The 24788-nt window shown below is 40.1% G+C and overlaps 1 protein-coding gene across 3 annotated transcripts in view; it reads left to right on the top strand.

Moving 5' to 3' along the window:
- The window catches only part of arhgef25b (Rho guanine nucleotide exchange factor (GEF) 25b), a 30695-nt gene that overhangs the window by 4803 nt on the left and 1104 nt on the right, over positions 1 to 24788 (top strand). Inside the window, exons 1-15 of one of the 3 annotated variants that reach the window (XM_058632389.1) lie at positions 79 to 564; positions 12519 to 12841; positions 12952 to 13047; positions 16927 to 17054; positions 17695 to 17761; positions 17887 to 17990; positions 18140 to 18209; positions 19524 to 19613; positions 19712 to 19804; positions 20096 to 20146; positions 20913 to 20990; positions 21100 to 21291; positions 21376 to 21553; positions 21647 to 21840; positions 21917 to 22057. In XM_058632389.1, the coding sequence (XP_058488372.1) occupies positions 471 to 564; positions 12519 to 12841; positions 12952 to 13047; positions 16927 to 17054; positions 17695 to 17761; positions 17887 to 17990; positions 18140 to 18209; positions 19524 to 19613; positions 19712 to 19804; positions 20096 to 20146; positions 20913 to 20990; positions 21100 to 21291; positions 21376 to 21553; positions 21647 to 21840; positions 21917 to 22057 (1899 nt within the window). In that variant the 5' untranslated portion in view covers positions 79 to 470. Of the gene's footprint in view, positions 1 to 78; positions 565 to 12518; positions 12842 to 12951; positions 13048 to 16926; positions 17055 to 17694; positions 17762 to 17886; positions 17991 to 18139; positions 18210 to 19523; positions 19614 to 19711; positions 19805 to 20095; positions 20147 to 20912; positions 20991 to 21099; positions 21292 to 21375; positions 21554 to 21646; positions 21841 to 21916; positions 22058 to 24788 lie in introns of those variants that run through there. The other 2 variants (XM_058632390.1, XM_058632388.1) reach the window with 2 other exon arrangements.

Here is a 24788-nt window from a genome sequence, read left to right on the forward strand (position 1 = left end):
GAGGGGAGGGGAAACAGCAGAGGGAGGAGGGTGATGTGAGAGGAGGTGGGACTGGGAAACAGATGCTGGCACAACGGCGTGGCATGTTCACTGTTCAGTCCGTTATCTCAGCTCCTCCCCCCCAGCTCTCTGTCCCTCGCTCACTTACTTTTGGTCTCTCCTCTCCTAACCTTCACCCACTCTCTGACCACTCAAAGAGGCTCAGGAGTGGAGGAGAGGACTGAACAACCTCTCCTGGTTTTCTGCTGCTGCTTGTCTTTCGAATCATGGGATAGAGGCAGCATTTCAGTCTCAGGAGTTCCTGCTCACATTTGGACTATGACTGTGGAGCTCTCTGCACACTTGTGCACGCTCATCTCATCTGGAGATTATCACAGGAATAGTGTGTGTACATGTGTTCTTATGTGTGAGTCTCTCAGCACCATGTCTGCATCTGATCGTCTTGGGTCGAGCAGCAAGAGCCGCTCATCATGAGAGGGGGTCACCGCCAGCGTGGGTGTGGGTGTCAGCACCTGTTCAGAAAACTGCTCAGCAAATGTGGTTGCTGCATGGTCCGTGTCAGAGGTACGTAGATGCTCGGCTCCTCAGGAGGAGGTCGTCTGACTGTGGAATGTTCTTCTTTTAACTCATGACATATTCAGTATTTTAGGCTTTTTATTTGACTTCCCAAATATGTTGCTGACAGCTTAGACTTTATGTTTTTTCAGTGCACTTTGCTTCCAATGCTCATTAGACCTTGCAAAGTCTAAGCATCCCTATATTAATTCTGCAGACTCACAACTATTAGAAACTGTCTCAGTCACATTTAACAACCAGGCAAACACTGCAAACACTGTTCAGAAACAACATGGCAATAATATGATAGTAATGGGGTAATAGTCTCGCAATAATCGTGTAATATAATGTTAATATCATCTGATATTGAATGTTATATCCATCTTGCTAATAACAGTAATATTGTTGTAATAAGAAGATAATATTACAGGCATAACGTGGTGATTTAAAGCAATATCCAGGTGATAATTTGTTAATTAGAATGAATCAGTGTAAAGACCTTCACATGGAAATGTTTGAGAATCTAAATTGATATTATAAATTCACACAATGACATTATAAAATTTAAATTTATTTTGTTATTCACAAGCTGTTACTTGTGAATACTATATAAATAAGATGATATTACCAATTTATTAGGGTTGGATTATATGCCTTTGTCTTCATCACTGGTTTGGTGCCAATTTGATTAGTATTTCGATTGGATTATATCGATCATTTTCCTCTGCAAACCAAAATTAATTGATACATTTCTTGAGAAAAAAGAATTCCTTCTGTAACCCAAAGGTCACATTTCCAGAATCAATGCATATTGCATGTCAGACTGAAGTCTATATTAACTGAATAAAACAAAATAATATTGGGTCAAGTAAAGTAGAAAATAAAGTGTTGTAAGTTTTGCAAGTTTTGCCTACTCAGTGTTCATTGACTGACTGCAGTAAGAAAAGAAAATATAATGCTGGGCCAAAATGAAAAGAGCCTCTGAAATCATGACAGCACAAATGTGAGCCTTCAAGTCATCTAAAAAACAACAACATAAAAAAACAACAACAATTTATTGCAGATTGATTTTTCTTTCTACCCTTAAATTTGATTACTTTCCCATTACAAAATGTACATATACGTGTGACACTAGTGTGCATTTTCAATTGAGATTGACTCCGACTATAATGTAAAGAGTTACTCACAATGTTAAATGTATGTGTGCTGTTTATTGTGTGGCATGCGTTGTACATTTGTGTGGCAAGTGCATCTCTGATTGAAGTGGAAGTTGTGAACTTAGACTATACCGCAGTGGACAGAAACATGGACTCATGAGTTGCTCTGGATCAGTGACACCAGCTGTGCTTATGAACTTTGCTCTCTATATTGATCATTGTGTGTCTATCATTCAGGAGACAGAGAGCTGAAAGCAGTGGATTAGTCCTTTAGCCGTGAAGCTTGCTTTACTGCATGAAAGGGATATTAATCAGAAATGACTCAGTGATGTCTTTGCCTGATGATTTATTCACCTGCAGACATGGTAGAGATTTATATTCACAATTATCAGCAGCTTTCATGCACAGTAAAATTTCTGGATTTGTGATTCAGGTACAACACAAGCGACTAGTGAGTGATAGATTCACTACTGGATCTTTGCAGTATCTCTGAAACCGTGCTGTTGAACCATGGAAGTCAGTGACTCTGTCCTGGCAAAACTTTAGTTTGTTTGCTTAAAGTTATAGTGTGTAATATACCGCAACTTTGTTAAAGTTTTATGTTGCAGCTGAATATCCCTTACCTTACCCTTCCATTTCAAGTGTGTTGGAGAACCTTTGTAGCCTTCAGTTAGCATCAAAACGTAGAAGATGTTTAAGGCATGTTTTTGCTGAGTGGAACAGTTTGATTCGGTACATAGTTTTTGCATTTTCCGTTAGGAGTACCAAAATAACCAACCCCGACCATTCCATTTTTGGCAGCCTTCCCTTAGGCTACCAGAGTAAAAATGTTACGTTACAGTCCATTGGTCTAGCTCCACCCACAACAGTCTGATTGGGCGACAGAAGAACGTAAGTCACATGCAACAGTGTCTATCCCTGCATTTAATTCTCATGCAAAGCTTGATGTCTTGTGGAAACAAACAGCCACAGACCGAGCAGGTTTGTTGTCTGCTGTGTCACGTATGCTGTCGTCGCACTGGTAGGACGTCACACGATGTATCTCACTGACGCAGCCATCGGGCACAGCTCACACCTGGCCTACCAAGTTAACGTACGGCCGTCACACGAGCCTGATCCAGAGCATTACTGTTTCAAACCTGTACCAGACTAAACCGTACCATGATGGAATCATGGCCTCCGTGGAGCTGACCCAAATCCTGACATAAATATAAAAGACAGATTTTTGGGATAGTGAAAAATAACTATTCATACAACCAAGTGATTGTACACATATAAAATATGTGTAAATTAGCAAGAACTTCAACAATCCTTTCTTTTTTCATTTAATTTTATGAGAAAACAACTCAATTGTCCAGGACTTTTATGCTTTAAGAAAAACAAGATGAAGTTTAGATATAGGCAGCTGGACATTAATTAATTGATTCATTGTCTATTGCTTTATCCTCCATATGAGGGTTGCGGGGGCTAATGGTGCCAATCCCAGCTGACATAGGGAGAAAGGCGGGTCGCCAGTCCTTCACATGGTCACATATAGAGACCAACAACCATTCACATTCACACCTACAGTGAATTAACTGTGTGTCCAATTAACCTCTGCATGTTTTCGGACTGTGAGAAGAAGCCGGAGAACCCGGCGAAAACCCACACACACACGGGCAGGAATCTTGTTGCGACTGGGTCATGAACCCTGGTCTTTTTGCAGCTGGACTTGCTGAAGACTTTCTACCTCTCATTCATTCCTCCTTGTACGAAAGGTGAAACATCTTGAACTAAACTCAAGCAACTGCAATTGCCCTCGGAGAGTTCTGAAGAACTGAAGAAGCCTCTTGGATATGAGGTGAAACATCTTCGACTACATTAAAGCAAGTCCACTTACCTTTATCTACACTTTTGAAGATACAAAAAAACAACCTTTTTCCTTTTGAACATTTCAAAGTAAAATTCAGCTATTTTACATAAACATGTTCAAACACACACACACTCACACACACACACAAATATGTCCCATTACTGCCCCGACCCTTAAATCCTCTGTTGTTCCAGTTGCTGGTGGAGTGATTACAGAGCAGTTCCTCTCTGAGCTCCTCTGCTCTCACACACACTTGAAATAGACGTGTGAAATGTGAAAATGACAACAGGCTTGAGTTGAGACGCTTCACTTTCTCACCCTTGTTGACAAAAACTACCCGTGTGATGTCAGATTCACTGTTTCAGGGTGTTTTCTTCCATCTGCCTCTAAAAATACAGCGTGTCTGTTCTGTTTTAGTCTGTGGATGAGTTTTCTATGTGTTTGTAGAAGCAGCAATCACAGTAGGACAGGCTCTCTTTTTCTCAGTTTAATCAGTGCACCTCTTCCTCCATAATCATGATTGTAGGAATGATATAACTGCAGAGTCTTAATGTTCCTCATTCCTTCCTTGAAGCCATTCTTATTATAACATCCTCGTTGTCAGCTTTGTTTCTTTTGTTTAATTTTAAATGTCCAACATCTTTTTTTGTAAAGACAGAAACACCTCCAGATAAAGTATGTTTGGGGAAACTGGCTCAGAGTTCTACCCAGAAGCTCTGCCAGCATTTGCACTGTCTCAATAACCAAACATCACTCTGGCTCAGGACCTGTCATGACTAATAATCCATGAGCCCACCAGTGTGTGTGAGGTCATCACTGCCAGTATTTGAAGAAGTAAACACGGTGACTAACAAGCTTAGTTTAGTACACGGAGCACCTACATACTGTCTGCAGTAGACTGAATATCAGCTTTTGTATTTGACTGTGGGTTTTCTGTTTGAATATTGGAGACACCAGTGGAACCAGAGGATTGGATGATCTTCATTTCAAGTTGATTTGTATAAAAAGGCCCAGTATGTAACAACTGGGACAGTTTATTGACATAAATTGACTGCACTTCCCATGAGTATGTCTCCAAACGTAAGGTCACTTTAAAATTGATATTGTTTAGTTTTTATAGCCTTATAATAAGCCTCTGAAATGTACTTTAGGCAAGGGCATCGCTTCATGGAGGCCACCATCTTGCACTGCCATGTATCTACAGCAGCCCAAACAAACAAACCAGCAAGAGCTGTAATTTTGCATTTTGAGGCAGCAGCTTGCTGTGCAAATGAAGAAGAATTGCTCTGCCCATATAAACTATGCATAAACCACACAAAGAAGGAGAAATGGCAGAAGGAGTTGGATAATGGGGGAATAAAGAGAGTTGTGAAAGAGTGTTTTAATCCTTTCTGGTCTGTGAAGACCCCTGCATTTCCCTGACTCAGTCGTGGAAGGAGGTGCTGAATGTTGAGCCGTGTTTCCACCGAGTGGAGTGGTTCGGTTTGATATGGTACCATTATTTTGGCGTTTCCATTAGGAATAATACAAAAACAACCGGCCCCAACTGTTCCATTTTTTGGTACCCTTCTTTTGGGGTACCAGAGTAATATTACGTATGGGTGGAGCTAGATTGGCTCCACTCACGACAGTCAGCTGATTGGGCAAAAAGAGAAAAGAGTCACTCTCCTGCGGCCGGTGTTTCTTCAACGCCCGCTGACTCTTCTCACACGAAGCTTGACGTCTTGTTGAGACAAACAGCCACAAACCGAGCAGGAAAAAAACATCAGCTGGATGTCCTCTATTGTTGAGCTGTGTTGTTGGTGTATTGCATTCGATATTGTTGTTCATTGTTTTTGCACCGGTACGATGTGACACTACATATCTCGGGCACAGCCCACACCCCGCCTAACAAGTAAAGGTTCTCCGTCTAAACGCAAGCCTGACCCAGGGCTTTACCATTCGAAACTGGACCATACTGTACCATGATGGAAACATGGCTTTGGAGTCCTCCGTTTATTTTTAATCTACAGTCTGTCTCACCAATAGATGCCACAAATTCTTACACACTGGGTCTTCATCAGTTATATATAATCTCACACAGCAGAAGGGTTCAGCAAGGACATAATATCCTGCTTGTCAATTCTGGGTGTTTCACACAATGTATTAAATGTCCTGTGTGTAAGAATTAGTGACAACAAATGGTGAGTCTGCAAAGTGCAACAAACTCCTCCACACACACCCTCTGTCATTGTCTAGTGTTTACATCCCTAATGTGCATTTGTAAACACTCTGTCACAAGTGTCTCCTCTCTTTCATTCACATACTGTCTCTGCCATTTCCTTCCCTCTGCTTTGTTTGTTTATGCATGAGGTTAATGTGGATGGAGCCATTCTTCTTCATTTGTGTAGTAAATGCTAAACGCATGTTTGTTTGGGCTGCCTTAGAAACATAACAGCGTGAAGTGGTGGACACACAAAAGGCTTATATTATAAGGCTAATTTTTGCTAGTGCACCTTTTTGCTAGTGCACCTCCCCCCACAAATTTTACACACTGGACCTTTAAAACATCAAAACACGATTAAAAGGTATCTGTCATAAGGTGATGAAATCATTATCATTTTGGGCTTCACTTCCTCTCATCTCAGTCCACATCTCTGTCATCCCCAAGACTACAAATCAGTCCATCAGCATTTATTCAAGTCTTAGCGGCGCAGTTGCACAGCTCATAAATATGTCATCGTGCATGCTCCACATTACAGTCATGGTGGGTTTCATTTCAGACTAAGGCCGTGCTGTACTTGCACTCAGTACCTCTCTGGGTCTTTTTCAGCTCATGGCTCTGGTTTTATAACTCGACACTTTTGGTTCAGTCTCGCCACAATCATTTACAGCTGCAGCAGAAGGCTTTTTTCATCTATAACTGAAAAAACAGCTGACAAAGTTTGCAACTGGCAGAGCAGAATAGGAAAAAAAGGTCGACTTTTTTGTTCATCTTGATGTATAACATCTCTCCACCAATTTTCCGGAAATTCGGTGGAACTCAATTTTGCCTTTGTTTTCACCTTCTCGGGCGCTTCAGCCCCTGGCATTTGTGCTCGGGCCCTGATAGTTGTTATATACAACAGTTTTTGTGCTGCCCCCAAGTGGCTAACAACAGGATGCAGATTTAAGGTTCAGTCATTTAGGGTATTAAATGTTGATCTAGATATCATCATAGTAGGTTTGCTGCAGCTCTGAAACCACGTTTCCTCATGTTCAGTTTGGACTGGGACCTTCTCTGAGAGGAGCTCGTACTGACTGAGACATTTTTGGGGGGCGTGGGACGAAAAAAGCCAAGTGACCACAGTGTACGAGTGAGAGCTCACATCAGCAGTCTGCAGTGCTGTGGGAAAAAGGAAGTGGTGGCGTGAGGAGTGCACGGCCACCGACTTTGTAGAAACTGGGTCAGCTGTCAACATGCAGGATGTAGTCACACGTGATATTAACGGGATATTACTCATAATCATTGTTGTCTTTGTTTATTGACATAGCCCAAACAGCTCACACCTAACAACGGTGTAGGTCACTCCTGACGGTCACCACTCTGATCCAAACACCTGAATAACTCAGATATTAACATAGAATACATTTATAAAATGAAAATATACAGATGATGGGAGGCACTTATAATAAAAGTTCTAATAATAAAACTTATAATAATAATATAGTCCAATGTGTAACATTTAGGTAGGAAACTGGAGAACCTGGAGAAAACCCACGCCACATGGGGAGTTTGATTTTTGATTTATTTTGATTTATTTTGATTTATTTGATATAGTTTTAGTAAAAATTTATAAACACAATATAGCACGTCATCACAAATATTTAAGATGTGAAGGATAAACACACAAAAGTTGTGAAATAACTTATTATGTTGTGAAGATAAAATCTTAAAGGAGCACAAAATACATCATCAAATATTCAAAAAGTTATCCAGAAATTTGATCTCATGTGGAAGTATATTCCATTCAGCTGCGAAATATAAAAAGGCATTCTGCCAAGATCAGATGTTAAATCTACATGGCATGATGTCTGTAGCACCAGTTGAATAACCGTGTGTTTCACCAACCAACTTGAAATGCAAACTCCATGCAGTAAGACCCTTGTTGCAGCAAAAAGCCAGGGGTCTTCTACAACAACAACAGCATTAACATCAATCTGCCATGTGGCTCTGTGTATAATAAGATTAAAACAATAAGAAATTGTTTACTATAAGGCTTTTACATGTACTTCAGACAGGTACATTGCTTTATTGAGGCTGCTATTTTGCAGGGCCTTATTTTGACAGTCAGAGAAATATTTTAACCTCCCTCTCCTACACAACTATGACTTGACGTTTTGAAAAAGGAATAACCACATCAGCTGAAGGACAATGTTATGCTCTTGTTGACGTTAGTTCTGTGAGTGGTGAATGCCTCACTTTCTTGCAGTCACTCAACATCAGATGTCACCAGTTCTTACATACTGTACCTTTTAACCCTCCATGTGTATAGTACTTGACGTTGAGCAAGCAAGTTGACGCATGTTCTTCAAATCTCTAATTCTATTAATCTGAATGAATGCAGAGGATGTTGTGACAGTGGCTGATATGTCCACTGCACATGTCTTGGCAGTATTTCAACAGGAAGTGAAGCAGACATTTTGAGCCCAGAATGACTGGATCTGATCATGTTTTCATCTGTTAGCATGCACAATGTATGAAGCAACAGCAGTCAGCTGCCATGCACATGTGGCCCAAGCTGAAGGCCTGACATATACCATGTGTAGAGCTTTAATCAACATGGTGATGCATCATCCTGCTGTTTGATGCAGCATCTCAGTAGTTCCTGCTGTGACCATCTATGGAGTCAAGTGGAGGAAAATGTACTCAACTGTGGAGAGAGACAGAGAGGGAGAGACAACAATGATTTAGCCAGGGGATACTACTGTAGTTATTCATTCAGTCACATCACATCATATTGTCCACAAAGTCCCCACTTTACTTGTACACTTCACATTTAAAAATAAACTCCAATTCAAGCTAAAATAAGATTCACAGACACCTTTTTTGGCTGTGTGTAGTCTTGATAGGTGCGAGGAGGAAGTGCACAGCTCTACGTAATCCAAGCAATGCCTTTGCTTTTAAGTCATGAATGAGAAATCTGTAAACTTTCAGAGACTCCATTTCAGAAACAAGTTTGTTTCTATCTTTAGATTAAACTGTTGAGCTGCAGTATTGTACAAGGTGCTGTCTGTGTTTGAGCTGCCAGTGTCTTATACTGCAGACAGGGATTATTGTCAGGTTGCCTGAGCCCTGACTAATGTTTGGTCCTGTGTGCAGCTGTCATCTTTTTCCATCAGGTTAGCTGTGCTTTCTGAGCCAATGGATGAAAAAATCCAAACCCAACCTTAATCCATCCATCCATTTGCACACACAGGACAATTTGTGTCACACAGTAAACAACAACAAGTCTCACAGATCCACCTCACTGAAGAGAAAACGTTTACAGAAATTGTTTCCCTTTCATATATTTTTGAGTTCAAACAACAAGTTTTGCAGAAGATAACAGTGATAAATATAACTTGGATGTTGGTGATGCAACTGCATGTGAGGATGCATTCACAGCATGTATGCTTGCAAGCATGATCTGCTCATACAACCCCCCCGCAGTCCGGATGGTGGTCCAGCTGCTGGTCCATGGGAAAATGACACATTACATAAGTGTCTCAAGCAAACATGAGCTGGGTCCCTTAACTCAGCGGCAATCTGGACGTCACAGTGACCGTCACACACCACTGCGGGTCAGTTCAGAGACCGAGTGGATGTGACAACACGGGCTTGTAATTTTAGTGACTAATGATGATAAATGCTCCAGTCTGAGTGAGCACTGTCTATTACTGATGTGCATACTGGTCCCTTCAGTCAAATGATTGGTACTCCAGCAACAACTGCCTATATTGCCAAAGAAACTTAAAGAAAGGAAAGAGTCTAAAGACTAAATAAATGCATTAAAACACGTGTCAATATTGACACTATTGAGTATTAGAGATGAAGTCATTGATCAGTGACAGCAGCTCAGGACCAAGGTTATGAAAAGTGCAAAATGTGCATCATATTGCTGTTGGATGTGTGTTTGTGTGCCAGGTAAAAATCCAATAGCTAACAGACTAAAGACACACATGAACATAACAACATGAATAATAATAATAATAATAATAATATTAAACCCTCATGATGTTTGTGAGTCTCAGGAACTCAATTTGAGGAAAAACATAAGCAAAATAAACCAAAACAATAAACCCAATAAAAGTCTAGAGGTTTGATTCACTTAGATGAACCAACTCAACCCAATTAACTACATAATGAATGTTATGTTTAACTTGCATAGCCTTATGTCAACATTGTAAACAAAAACAAATTGAAAACAGAACAGAGGAAAAAAAATAAATAATAACTAGTTTTAGTTAGTTTTTTTAAAACGAGTTTTTATTTCAGTGAACGTAAATGTTTTTTCAATTTTAGTTTATGTTATTTCGTTAATAACCTTGCTCTAGTGATCCCTGTGATCCCAAAATATTAGTATTTAATTGTATGTCAACAATTAAACCCTAACCCTAAATTTAAGTCTCATTCACAGTGAATGAATTCTGGTGACATCACTGAACCCCTGACTTTTACTTGCTTTAGTGCCTTCATTCAGCAGGATAACAATTGATCTTTTTAGTGATATGTCGGAACAGATTTATCTGAAAATATTTAGCCATTTTCCGTATGAAAATGGCAATATCCTTCCCAGCCATCTTAATCAGCCATCATAATCAGCAACCTTCAATTTTCCACATTATTTAAATACAGTTATATATACTGTGTGTGTGTATATATATATATATATATATATATATGTATGTGTGTATATGATGATGGTTATATATGTGTATGTGTGTATATGATGATGGTTATATATAAAACCATTAAACAGAGTGTTGAAATGGAACAGGAAGAAAAACACATCACTCAGTCTTTTAATGTCATTATGGGGTCTTGTTTAATGGCTGTATCAGGCAGTTTTTGGCAAATGGCTGACCCAGATTTTCACTGGCTTCTTGAAAGCTTGTTATTATGATTACAGCTTACATAAATGTGCTGACAGGGAACAGCGGCTTCTGGGAGGCATCCAAAACGACAAAGTAGGGCCCCTTGAAAGATTCCACTTTTGCTACGATCAGCAGAACGAAGTGAATATTATTGTAAGGATGCTTGATTAAAACAGTGTGGTTGAGGATTATGTACCACTTTCCAACGCGAACAGCCGTGAAGCGGAAAACAAGTTCCAGCTGTAGTGCGAAAAAGGGTGTCAGTTCCTGTGTCACATCAGCCTGAGTTGTAGAAAGATGTCAGTCCAGAGTTCAGCTGTAACTGCCCTGGGGTCACAAAGTCCAAGAAAAATTCAGTTTGAAGCCTTTAACATCTACGTTTTAATAAAATAAATACATAAAAGTAATACAATCTTATTTGATATTGAACTGAGCAAGAATTTGATATTAGATATTTGTTTCTTCCACGCTTGTCTGTCTGTGAAATAAAAAGTAATGGGCTGATTTTTCTGAGGAAGAAATGGTTAGATTTTGTTGTTTCATATCTTTTTGAGGACAATTCTAGCTTCATATTCTAACCCTGAGTGTCAAACTCTTAATTCTTGGGTCACATACTGAGCTCCAGTGGGCCAGACCAGTAAAACAATACCATAATAACCTAGAAACAACAAGAACTCCAAATTTTAAATTTAATGAAGTATCTATTTGGTCATTAGTGTTTTACATTTTACATTTTTACACAACTTAAAATTATGAACAACCTGAAATTTATTGAAGAAAATAAGTGCAATTTCAACAATATAAGTTGACCATTTACACATGTGCATTACAACGTCTTTCAGATCACAGTGGATTTCTGCAAAGGCACAAAACATTTAGTCACAGGTATCTGGAACTGAAAATATAGTATTTCACATCATTATTATTAAAGACATTTTCACAAACTCATCTTGCGGGCCAGATTGGATCCCCCAGTGGACCGGTTCTGGCCCGTTGGCCGTATGTTTGACAACCCTGTTCTAACCTTTCACTTTCAGCATTCATTTAGTTATCTCACTACCTCACTCATGTCTCAGAAAAGTGAAGTTGAGTCCTTAATCTTAACTTCACTGTCCTCTTCACTGTGCTTCCACCTTACCTCCATCAGTCTTAATGTAAAACTGTCTTTCCCAATGGTCAGTTGGGTGCGTTTGAGCAGGGCAACATCTAAAACATGCAGAGCGGTGAGTCCCTGAGGTCCAGGGTTGGGAAACACTGATGGAAAACACTCCACTCGGTGTCACTACAGACGTAAAAACTAAGCAGAGCTATACAGATTAACACAGCGAGAGTCATATGACACCAGTTTAAATGTAATGGGCATGTGTTCATATTGAAAAGTTACACACTACAGCTTTAAGTCTTTTGTTTTACAGGGATATGTAGTTGAATCTGAATGATTCTGTTGCTTTGAAGAGCTTCCTTCTTAATCACTGTGCACATTATAAATAAGCACCACATGCAATTCCTGTTTTTTTATATTTACACACATTTAGTGATATGAACAGTGTGATCTTGATTACTTTTACCATGGTTTTGGTTGAACGATGTTTTCTTTTAACTGTGTGCAACAAATCCAAGTTGTCAAGCTATGGTTTAAGATTTCCTTCCCCCTGAGAACAGACCTGTTTTTGTGTTTATAATGATTTAGGAGCAGTAGGTGCAGTAGCTGTAGCTTTTAAAGTTACAGTTTGGGCTTAGCACAGGAAATTGAACAACATTTTTGTGCCGAAATCTGTCGGAATCATCTGACCTGAGAGGATGTGCCTCACAATTAGCTGCTGTACTTTAACTCAAATCCGCCTCTTCTTTGTCTGCAGCAGAGTCGTACACCGTGGCAGGCAGTGACGGAAGCATCGGCCCGTCAGTGGGCTCTGTGCCCCACCAGGCCTCGGGCAGCTCCAGCCCCTGCTCACACTCCTCGTCTGGAGGATCACGGCACCCTGTCAGTGCCCTGAAGAGATGGCTCAGCAACCCCGTGCGCAAGCTGAGCTCTGATGCCAGAGCAGGGGCAGCGAAAGCTGAGAAGCAGATGTGCAGGTCGGACGGGAGGCAGCCACCGCTGCTTCTTTCCCACAATGAAGCTCAGCAGAGGCCTCAGGAACCACAAGATAATTACAACATCCTCCCCTCCGGAGACACGGTTAGACTTAGAGACTTAGAGCGTTTGCCTCAATGCATGCATATGTTCATCATGAGTGAACACGTTTTATCTGTTTGTGTCTAATGACTGTTTGATTTTATACTGAACAGATGTGGAGAGACGATATGTTGAGTCCAGCAGCTTCTTCTCCTACACAACCGTCCTGCCCTCCTGACCTCCTGCAAGGCAGAGATACACACAGCCTAGTAATGCCTCTATTCTATTCTATTCTATTCTATTCTATTCCATTATATTACAAACATGCAAACAAGTTTGCTGTTCTTCTTAGGACACTGCATTGATTTACGTTCATTTGGACAGTTTAAAAAAAAGAAAAAAAAAAGCCTCATCCCTAATCCTAATCATAACCAATCAGTGCCTAATCCTAAACCTAACCACAAACTGTAATGTTAGCCCTAAACTTAACCAGTTCCTTAGGAATGAGGTTCAGCCTCAATAGGACCAGGTTTTAGTCTCCATGAGGACTACTGGTCCTGACGAAAAGGTCCTTAAGAGGTAACAAATGCAAACACTCACCCTCACACTATTTCAGGTGATTTATTATAGTTGGATTAAAGGCTCAGACACACAACAAGCAGTTACATTAAAAGTTTGATTTGCTTTGATTGAGTGTGTGGCAATGATATAAATTGCCACACATTTTATTACCATGGAGGATATAATATAGTGGCTCCAAATCCAAATCCAGGGACTGGCACTGGGTGACTGGCTGTAGTTTAACAGGATCATTAAACAAAAAAAGCAAAGATAATAATTTAAGTGCAGACTACATTAAATACTTGGAAAGGACTGAGAATTCACAGCAGTTTTTGTACGATCATACGTTCATTAATCGTCCTTTAATCCATCTTTGCAAGCCTGGAAATAGGCTACAAAAAGTTCAGCAGCTTGACAGCAAGATGATGAATTCCTGTCCCCGCCTGCCTCTGTGCTGCTGCTGTATACACACAAACACTCCCTCAGTCAGGTTCTGATAGTTTTGATTGACAGATCCAGTTTTCAGATGAGGGACGCAGCATACAAATACTGTTAAATAATTTTTGTCAACCAAAACAACAAAAATCCCCAAAAGTTACGCACTGGAGCTTTAAATATCTAAGTAACTCATGCAAACCATGATTTATAACAATGCAAATTTATCGCTGCATGCCGTTGAGTGGTTTCAGCATGTGGAGTCACTCTTATTTGCACACATCATTTGACTTCAAATAACTCTGCCAAGTAAGTCAAACAGTTTCTCACATTTTGTTGCATATTTTGCGTGTGTGCTCACACACACACACACACACACACACACACACACGCACATACCACATCAGATCTTTCTTGAGACCCCACACTGAAGAGAGAACTCCTTGAAAGGCGGTGGTGAATGGAATCAATCCTGTGGGCTCTTCTGGACGGCATCTGGAAGTTATCAGCTATAGCCAAGCAGCCAGAAAGAGGCTGAAACAGGGTCAGGGTTGAGGATGAGGAGTTTACTCTGAAATTAGAAGAGGCCAACAGGCGAGGTGAGAAACAGGCCTGTGGATGTTGGACAGTTCTCCCCCAAGGAATGACCGCGTCAAATTTCATAAGCTTTATATAACAGATGAGAAGAATCTGGTTTTAAAGAGTTCTAATATTCTTGTCATCCATCACGTCTGTTCAATAAATGACTGTCCTCATTTTCAACCTTTCTCAGCCAGCGGGTCTGTTGGAATTAAATGATATCAGGACACATTCAGCTTTTATATTTACTTTGGCTCTTTCCCTTTTAGCATTGACTGGGACAGTGTGATTAGAAACACTTGTCTTCACTTTAAGCAACAGTGTGAAAGTTTGGGACATTCTTTTATTTCTTTTCTTGTTGAGAGTTAAATGATAAGAAGTTTGATTGTGTGATAAATATGTTGCAGGACCCGGCGTCCGGTGAGCCCAGCAATGCATAAAAACAGGAAACAACATGGAAAAATATTTCCAGATGTAGACCCTACCTGTAACCGCTGTACTGTAAGCGTTCACCTGCCTCATTGTCCTAGCTTGTCCACTTTACTGGAATTCCATCTTTAAAACTGTTAACTGGTTAGTGTTTAACAATAACAATCTAGTCGGTTCAAAACTTCAAATAACAAAATGTGTCACGCCAGAGGGTTGATTCTCCTCTAGTGGAAGTTTCCCCACCCCCGAGCTGTACTCCATGGATGCAGGATGTGTTGCACTTTCTCAGCCTTGAGAAACTGAGACTTATAATGCATGGCTCCTTGGCCACATTTGCAAAAGTCTGGCAGCCACTCATTGACTGAGATAAGATAAGCTTCTAAATCCCTCACCTCATCTTGTTTAGGTGTAGGCGCAGCAGTTCACGCCTGCTTCTGACCCTGCTTCAACCATTACTTACTTATTTATTTATCTATCTATTTTCTTCTTTAATCCCACCTCAAGTATGCATTTGATATGTACATTCTGTAACTGCCTCTTTTTTTTCTTTTTACTTGCTGCTGTATATATGTGTAGGCCTTTAACAAATATGTTTAAAACAAAACAGGGAACAGGTGGGTTAAATAGTTCATCTTTAACTGTTATTCATACAGAGTGTGAATAAGAGAAAAACAAAGTAATCCACCATTTCTTCTGAACAATCAAATTGTCACGTTTGTGCTGTGGTGTTTGCATCACAGGATTACACAAATGGATAAATGTTGATTAACAAGCTTAAGTTGTTTTTTTTTAATGCTAAAATAAGATAACTGGCTGCTGGCTTGTGTGACATATTTACATTACATATTTACCTGCTTCTTGTCAAACAAAGACAGTGTATTTGCCATCATTTTGAACTATTCCTTTAAATTTAAGGAATAGCTGGCGAAAACAGGGAGAGGAAGCAGGGAGTGAAGTGGAACAGTTGTTATGGCTGATATACTGATCACAGTTCATGGGCAGAACGTGTCAGGCTGCTGGGTGAGGACGTGAACAAACCTTACAAAAAAAAGAAAAGAGGAAAAGATAGAATAAACAGAAAGTGCATATTTGACCTATAAACTGCCTCCAAAGAAGGATTAACATCCAGCACACCAAGGCTGTGAACAAAATGCAGTGAGACTACAGTATATGTGAAGAGGATTACAGCCATCACATTAGATTATTCTGCTTTTAGGTGAGCAATGGTGTGTACTGCATTATATAACATATCCCCTCCACCTCTATTATATGACATGACTAATTGTGCAAATGTTGCTCATTACTCATCTTCATCCATCAGGCCTGACTTTATTTTTCCTAATGGCTTTGCCCAACAGTTTCCTTAGCAACAAGACGGCATTAAAAAGTGATCATTGCGCTCAGGTTACTTGAGATTTAGCAGGTAGATTGACTTTTCCAATTGAGGATCAGTGAAACTGCCCCAATGATGTATTTCTCAGAATCAGGACATCATATACAGTATATATATATGTATGTATGTATATATATATATATATATATATATATATTAAGAAGTTAGGTTAAGTTAGTTAAGAAGTTGAAGTCACTTTTAAGTACTAGTCTTAAAGTATGTGACATTTACTCTACACTGTAAGTGTCAAAATTTATTTTCTGATATAAAATGTACTTAAGTTTTAAAAGTAAAAGTATTAAATAAGTGAGAAGTTAGGATTGAGCCATGGTAGCTCAGTGGTAGGGCGAGTTGTCTTTCAACTGTAAGGATGTGAGTTCAATTCCTGACTCTGCTAGATAATATGTGGCCTTGAGCAATACAGCGTGTGAATGGGGGAATGACAAAACTGTGTAAAGCAGCTCATCAAGACTAGAAAAGCTCTATTTAAATACAACCAAGTCTTCCCATTCTGATTTTATTTGGTACTAATGAGTAACAAAGTAAAAGATGCAAGAAATATAAACAACAAAATAAAATGTTGTTTGTTTTGGTTTGATGTGCCAACAAAAAATATTAAAATACTATAAAAACATTTTTGTGAAAATGAAAATACTCTTAAGGTTATATTCCATTTGGAATTCTCGTCAGTACCAGCCAGCATTCTCTTATTGCCTATTTAATGCTGTGTTGTCTCGCTCGTGTGTTTCAGAGTCAAAAATCCAGCATCAACACTCTCCAAGGGGAAGAAAGCTGCACTGTGACTGATGACTCAGGAAGTCAGTGGTCTGCCACAGTGGACAGCGAAGAGGAGAGGAGCATTGCCTTAGAGAAGAGCATGTAGGTGTTTAAAGGATTACTTTGACATGTTGGGACATATACTGATTTATTTCCGTGCTGATATACTTAACAAGGAAAAAAATGTTGCTCTGTCCAATGTGAACAAAGTATTTGTTCAAGTACATTATATCATGTGTGTTTAATTCATTAGAAATACCATCATGTAACCTAGACAAAGCACTCGGAGAGCGGAAACCAAGGCTGCTCATTTCTGTGTCAGGATCACCACCAAAATCTGATTTTTACCTTGGCCTTGGTTCATAACCTACATTCCTAGAAGGTGTTATCAAAGTCCAACAAACTGACAGAAAAATGTGGGCAAAACATAACCAGAGGTAAATGATACAAAAATATGTGGTGAAATATGCTGCACTATTCTTTCTTGTGCCATATTATTTACCTGGTAGACGCTCTTCAGTGTTAAACTTGAGCCAGGAAGTTCAATGCACAACACAACGAATTGAACTGAGCCAGACAATCTGTTCCTCCCCTGTATCCAGGCTTTATGCTTCTTATGTCATTATATGAAAGTCATTTTTAGCATATTTCTAAAGCAAATGACAAATGACAAATTCCCTTCACATAGATGTGCATTTTGGTTTTTTGTCTTTTATTTGCTGCATTTAAATATCTTTTTCAGATATGTGCTGACCGAATTAATAGAGACAGAAAGGTTGTATGTGGAAGACCTCGGACTCATAGTGCAGGTTTGTCTCTACTATTCAAACTGACATTTACATACATACATACACACATATATATATGAGAATCAGACTCAACATTTGTGTGTGTGTGTGTGTGTGTGTGTGTGTGTGTGTGTGTGTGTGTGTAGGGCTACATGGCCACTATGTCTAACCAGGGAGTTCCAGAGGACATGAAAGGGAAGGACAGGATTGTGTTTGGAAACATACACCAGATCTATGACTGGCACAAGGAGTGAGTCCTCTGACACTTCCTTTCGTATCTGAACTGTTATTATTCTGAGTTTCTTACTTTTCATGAAGGTCTGGTGTGTCTTATGTCCCCTGTGATTTGTTTCCTGCATGACTTTTCCTCTCTGGCCTTCTCTGCCTCGTGTCCCACAGTTACTTCCTGGGAGAGCTGGAGAAATGTGTGGGTGATCCAGACAGCCTTTCTCAGCTCTTCATCAAACATGTGAGTTTACGAATCAGTAAGTAACAAGTGTAGATAGGAGAGTTTGACCTTTGCTGATTGCAGGTTGCAGCTCTTGGCCCCCGTCATCCAAATATGTCTTCATCTTAGAAATCAGTTGTCTGCAGGTGCAGACGCACAAATAAAGGTCTGTGATTGTAATCTCTGTGGTTTGACTCGTCGGCCTCAGAGACTCTCCTCATATACTTTTGTTGTAACTTATTACTGTTGAGTTACTGTTGCCTTTCTGTTATGATGAAGCAGTCATTCTCCTTTGACGACCTTTAACGTCTTGCATTAATTGCATAAATGCATTTTTGCCCACATGAACTACCGCCTCGCCCACAGGATATTTTCTCTTTTTCGGATGGTTGTGCATGAAAATCCCAGTAGATGAGCCGTTTGTGAAATAATCAGACCAGCCTGTCTGGTACCAATAACTATTCCAAATCCAGTGTCACTCAGATCACATTTATGCTCGGTTTTGTACTTCTGCATTTTATCGTAACCATGTCGACATGCCTATAAGCACTGAGTTGCTGCCATGTGATCGGCTGATAGATATTAATGTTAACAAGCAGTTGAACTGGTGTTCCTAATACATGCAAGCATGAACAAACAAGGATATGCACATCTATATACAAGAGCACACATAAGTGAGAAGATAAAATACCTTTTTTTTTATAGTAAAAATACATATAAAACCAGCAGTTCACAAAACAGAAGTGAAATCCGTTCCACAAAGCTGTTTATAGATGCATTTCAAAAACTAGCAACAGACTCAGCTGATGTGAGTCAGAATAGCAAACACTGGACTCTGGAACATTTAAAAGACCCAGGCTGTCAGGCCCAAGGAGGCTGATGTCATTTGGTGTGAGGTTGTTTCGTGATTGAAAGTATTGTAAAGCAAATTCTATAAGAGACCATTATCAGTCATTGCAGAAAGGCAGAAAATTCTAGCAGCTGAATTTTGAAATTTGAACTTGGAGCAACTGGGGGATCAGTTATTGGCTCTGTAGCATCTCTGGTATGTGGTATGAGTGCATAATCTTTCAGCGCAGATTTCTAGCTTGACATTTCTGCCCCACTCTCGTCAGCATAGTGTAAACTACCTAATTAAACCAGTCTGACTCAGCCACTAGAACTGGATATAATGAGGCAAAGATGAACTTTCACAAAACTCTACAGGGAAAGAAAAAAAACCCTACAACTGTCAGGACCAGCTCAAAGGTTTTATTCCCTCTTTATCCGTCCCTTTGTTACACAAGCATATAGATTAATCACCACATGATGTGCTTCTCTGTCTTAAATGTCCAGGAACGACGTCTTCACATGTACGTGGTCTACTGTCAGAACAAACCCAGGTCTGAGCACATCGTCTCAGAGTACATTGAGACATACTTTGAGGTGAGTAATCTTTTTTTTTACTTCAGCAAAGCTTGGTGATGACTTTTTTTTACTTTACTTTAAACATTTTTCTCTCTCTCTCTAATTGTACCTGACAGGAGCTGAGGCAGCAGCTGGGTCACCGGCTGCAGCTCAATGACCTGCTCATCAAACCTGTGCAGAGAATCATGAAGTATCAACTGTTGCTGAAGGTTCTTTCAATAAAATGATAAAATTAGCATCATTTTCTCATATATGTGAAACAGATATTAAGGCAGCATTTTACTGACAACAATGAGCATTTTATGCAACCTGACACCACAAATGGTTATGATCGTAACAGCATGAGTACGTTATTTATCAGAAGCATAAATCAAAGCATTATTTAGTGAAATGTCACACTTCTTTTTTTTAACATAAATTAAAAGGTCATTCTGTAAATGCACATGTGTTTTTGTTATTATCAAAGCATTAAAGATCTCATTTTTCTTTCTTTTTCTCAGGACTTCCTCAAGTACTATAGTAGAGCAGGAAGAGACGTTGAGGAGCTGCAGGTAAAATTTTGTTATGTGAGATTAAAGCTGTCGTGTGTAACTTTTAAATGCAAACAAATGTCTGGTGCCTTCAAACCAAGGTCAAATGAGTTCACACAATTCCAATTTCATGAACAGGAAGGCAGCAGCAGCATTGTGCCCAAAACCCTCTTATGAGTCTGTGATTGTATTGTATATAAGTATATGAGTGCAAAGCTCTATTTCTCTGCTTTCCAGTAGCCATCCATCCATCTTCTATCGTTTTAATCCTCCACATGAGGGTCATGGGGGTGCTGTGCCAATCTCAGCTGATATAGGGTGAAAGGTGGGGTACACCCTGGACAGATCGCCAGTCCATAGTTTTTAAATTTTCTAGATATCACAAACGGTCTAGGATTTACGGTAATGAGAAGTACGCATGCCAAATCCTGTCGGTGACAATTTGGACGGACGATTTGGCCCATTAAGCATTAAGGTCCAAATCGTCCGTGCAAATGGCTGATAAACACAAAGCATCCATGAAAAGTTTCTACTGCTCAAGAAAACCCAGTCATTCTGTAGTTTGATGGGATAAATGCTCACTTACTCAGGTCTGATAGTATTGCCTGACAGAGGCTGATAGCAGATGAAAGACACAGCATAAAAATAATGGTACATCATCAACAACAAAAATCACCAATGGTTACACATTGCAGTTTTAATACAAATACATGTTTTTATAATCTGTGTGTAGCGAACATCTTCCTGTGTGTTTTAACTTATTGATTCATCCAATTTCCTTCATCAGAGGGCGGTGGAGGTGATGTGTTTTGTGCCTAAACGCTGTAACGATATGATGAATGTTGGGAGACTCCAGGGGTTTGAGGTGAGAAACTATGTTTTTTTTTTTTTTTTTAATCTCCACAGAGGTTAAACATATATCCAGGGTGTTTTGGGGTCTCACACACTGTTTTGTTACACACCTAATGTTTCAGGGTAAAATCACAGCTCAGGGGAAGCTACTCCAGCAGGATACGTTCTCTGTCAGTGAGCAGGAAACTGGCTTTGTGTCCAGAGCGAGGGAGAGGCGGGTCTTCCTGTTTGAGCAGCTGGTTATCTTCAGCGAGCCAATTGATAAGAAAAAAGGCTTCTTGTTGCCAGGGTACACTTTTAAAAACAGCATCAAGGTAAAACTAACACTTTATTCCAATGCATATTTCGTTTAGTGTAGTTTCTTCATGTATAACACTACTGTTGTGTGGCCTCCAAAGGTCAGCTGTTTGGGTGTGGAGGAGCACACTGAAGATCCATGCTGCCTGGTCCTGACCTCCCGGGGGAAAGACGGAAGTGTGACGCGCTTCATCGTGCAGGCTTCATCTCCGGAAATAAGGCTGGCTTGGCTCAGTGACATTGTCCAAATCTTAGAGACTCAGAGGAACTTCCTCAATGGTACCAGAGCTTGGTGTTTCTTCAATAAAACTGCAGCTGTAAGAAGAATTTGGGCTGTATGAATAATGTGACGTCTCGTCCTGTTCTTTGTAGCCCTTCAGTCCCCAATCGAGTACCAACGCAGAGAAAGCAAGTCAAACAGTCTTGGCAGAAACATGAATTCTCCATCTGCTCTGCAACCTCAGTTGTCAGCATCTATAGACCGACGTCAGCAGCCATGTCTGTTGTCTCTCAACGCCTCCCTTCCCTCTCTGCATCCACCGCAGCACTGCCCTGCATCAAAGGTGGTGAGTGTACAGTGATACTAACTTACACATTTACATAAACAAACACATCGCTCTCACAACTCTTATCTGTTTTAAGGTTTCCAACCCTTGTGCTGCAACACCTGGAGAAGTTCTGCCATCACCTTCTTCCCACCAGCAGCTCAGTTTGTGCACAGAAGCGGGACACAACGGAGAGACGTCCAATGGTCTGCCTCACTGCAGCCAGCACAGCATGAAGGTACATGGTCGTAAATGGGTGAATGGCAAAACTGTAGTGTAAAGCAGCTTTGAGTGGTCATCAAGACGTGTGATATAAATACAGCTATATCAAACTGTTATATCATAACAAAGGTATACCATAAACAATCCTGTGTAATATCTTTATTAATAAATGCACAGTATGTCATTTCTGCCACATTTGCCTTTCCAGCAAAGCAATAACAAAAGACCTAGTTTGATGACGTTGGGCAGTAGTTTGGGATCATGGGAATAGTCGTCTCGTTCTCACATTTGGTTTCCCTGTGCGTTTGCATTTAACGGGCCACACATTAAACTGGAAAAACAAAAGACAACATGTGTCTCAATTCAGGGTCTAGATCCTGGGAAGTGTGGATTTATCGTCCAGATGTTGTCAAAATGCGTCACAGCGCCGCGGCCGCGTCCCAATTGCCACACGAATCGTGGACTCCTTCTCATGCGGCCGACAAATGCAGCCGACCTTTGACAGTTTTTGAAGCATACATTTGTGTATCCTTCACAGCGGAGGCTTTCCCAGAAATCTTTGCGCGCCAAAATAATAACATTACAAAAATAAGATATGATCATGATTCAATTAAATATAATTTTTAAGCCTTTCATCCCAGTAATTTCAGCTGATTCTTCATATTATTGAATTATTTTTTTGTGGATTAAAGAGAAGCATTAAGAAGCATCTTACATATTGTTGTTAAACTATTGTGATATAAATGGTCTTATTTCTGAATTAAATCAAAATCATATTCCAGGTTAGTAGTATTTAAGGAAAATTGTTTGTCTTGTCCATGTTTGTCTCTCAGTATGAGACAAACATGGACAAGTATTACAGTATTACATGAAATATTTACAAAAATAATATTATCTGAAGGCTCCCTCAAAACTAATAATCACAAAACTAATACTGTTTTTGCTACTAACAAAACCTGGAATATGATTTTGACTGGTACATAAAATACATTTCAAATATGTTTATATTACACTAGGTGTAAATATACCAGATCTTTTTAGATGTTTTGGCTGATTAGAGCCAAAACATCAGGGGGCAGCATTTAGCCTCTTGGTGTACAGCCTGATGAAATTTAATAGGAGAAGAAACCCGATCACAAGAAAACCATCCATGAAGAAAACAAGCACAGAACATCTGCAGCTGGGATCATCAGACCTCTTAAACTAGAACTTCCTGTGTAGAACCAATCTGCTCCCTGGATCCACCTCGATACTCACACACGTTCAATCAAGCATGCACACCTACAACTCATCACACACTCACATGGAGACACATGCAGGGAAAAAGAAGGCTCAACCCTGAAGTCGTAACATTAGAGCTACTGAACATTTCCCTCCTCACTCTGACATTTCATTGGGAGTTTGCCACAGACTCTATCCAAAAGGTCAGTGAATCAGCTGCTGGACTTCTTGATGACTTTTCACTTCTTACCTATGAGGCTTTGTCAGTTCTTAAAGTCTGTGGTGAAACCTAGGAATTTAACTTCAGTGAAGCTTCAGTGTAACACCTGGTCTGGTGACTGAAACTGCTACTGAGAGTCAACGACAGTTGTTGGAGAGGTCCACGTTGTTAAGGGAGGTCAAAAAGTTTAAAGTTTCCCGAGGTCACATGATGTGCCTGTGGTCACATGAGGCAAAATTAGACAAGTTATTTAGTCTTCTGGGGAAAGCTAAGAGAACAGCATCAGGAGGCAGATGTCACAGACCTCTTCTGTTCAGAGATAGTTTCTCAAATGTTTTTTTCATCAATCTATCAACAATCTGTCTTTTCTGTTGAGCATGTGCACATCTGTATCCTCAAAAGAGTGTCCCCTTTCCTGCAGATGTAGGCAGCTGAGTCCTGGCCTGGTGACTTTTTTATGGTCATTTTACAGTCTACAATTTACCCAACCCCTAATCTGCATGTCTTTGGACTGTGGGAGGAAACCGTGGTACTCAGAGAAACCCCCACACACAAACAGAAGAACATTTAAAGTCCGCACAGACCCTGTCTTCAAAGAGTCTGGACAGAAGGAGGTTTCAAACCATGAGCCTTTCTGCTGCTAACCTCTGTATAACTGCTGCTCTTATATGACATGCATTGACGTTAAAGATGTAGCAGGATGTGTTCAAGTGTTAATTGTGTATTTAAAAAAAAAGATCACCTGGGAATATCAGCTGTGTTTTCTCTGTGGCTACAGCCTGAGCCTGTTTGTTGTCATCATCAGCGATGTTGAGGGGAAATTACTTTCCAGTTGCCTTTGTCAAATATCCTGTTGTTGTTTCTGTGCAGATTTAAAATCTTGGACGACCTAAGCTGTAGCCGGTGTCATTTAGTTATATAAGAAAAACCCACTGACCTAATGTTTTATCTTTTTCTCCCACACTTCCACCAAGTGGAGGAAATGGTTTGATCAAAGTGCTCTTAGTAATCAGGTTTATCTGGCCTGATTCCACAAAGTCACTCCTGAGCTCTGTTCTCTGTCTTGGTGTGTTTGGATCAGCAGCTTTTCCATCGTGCTCTTGGGTGCTGACGTGCAAACAAGTTAACTTTACACCTAAAGCTGAAAGAACAGGCTTCACATTGTTGTCTCACTGACTCCATTCAGAACTGGTATGAACATCCATCCTAAGACTTCAGACCACGTGCAGACAGTGTAAATTACAGGTCTGAACGCACCCACTGCATCCTGAATGTGTCTTCAGTTCTGATATGATCCGTTTGGTGG

The sequence above is a fragment of the Solea solea genome, chromosome 6, assembly GCF_958295425.1.
Source record: "Solea solea chromosome 6, fSolSol10.1, whole genome shotgun sequence".
Classification (NCBI taxonomy): domain Eukaryota; kingdom Metazoa; phylum Chordata; class Actinopteri; order Pleuronectiformes; family Soleidae; genus Solea; species Solea solea.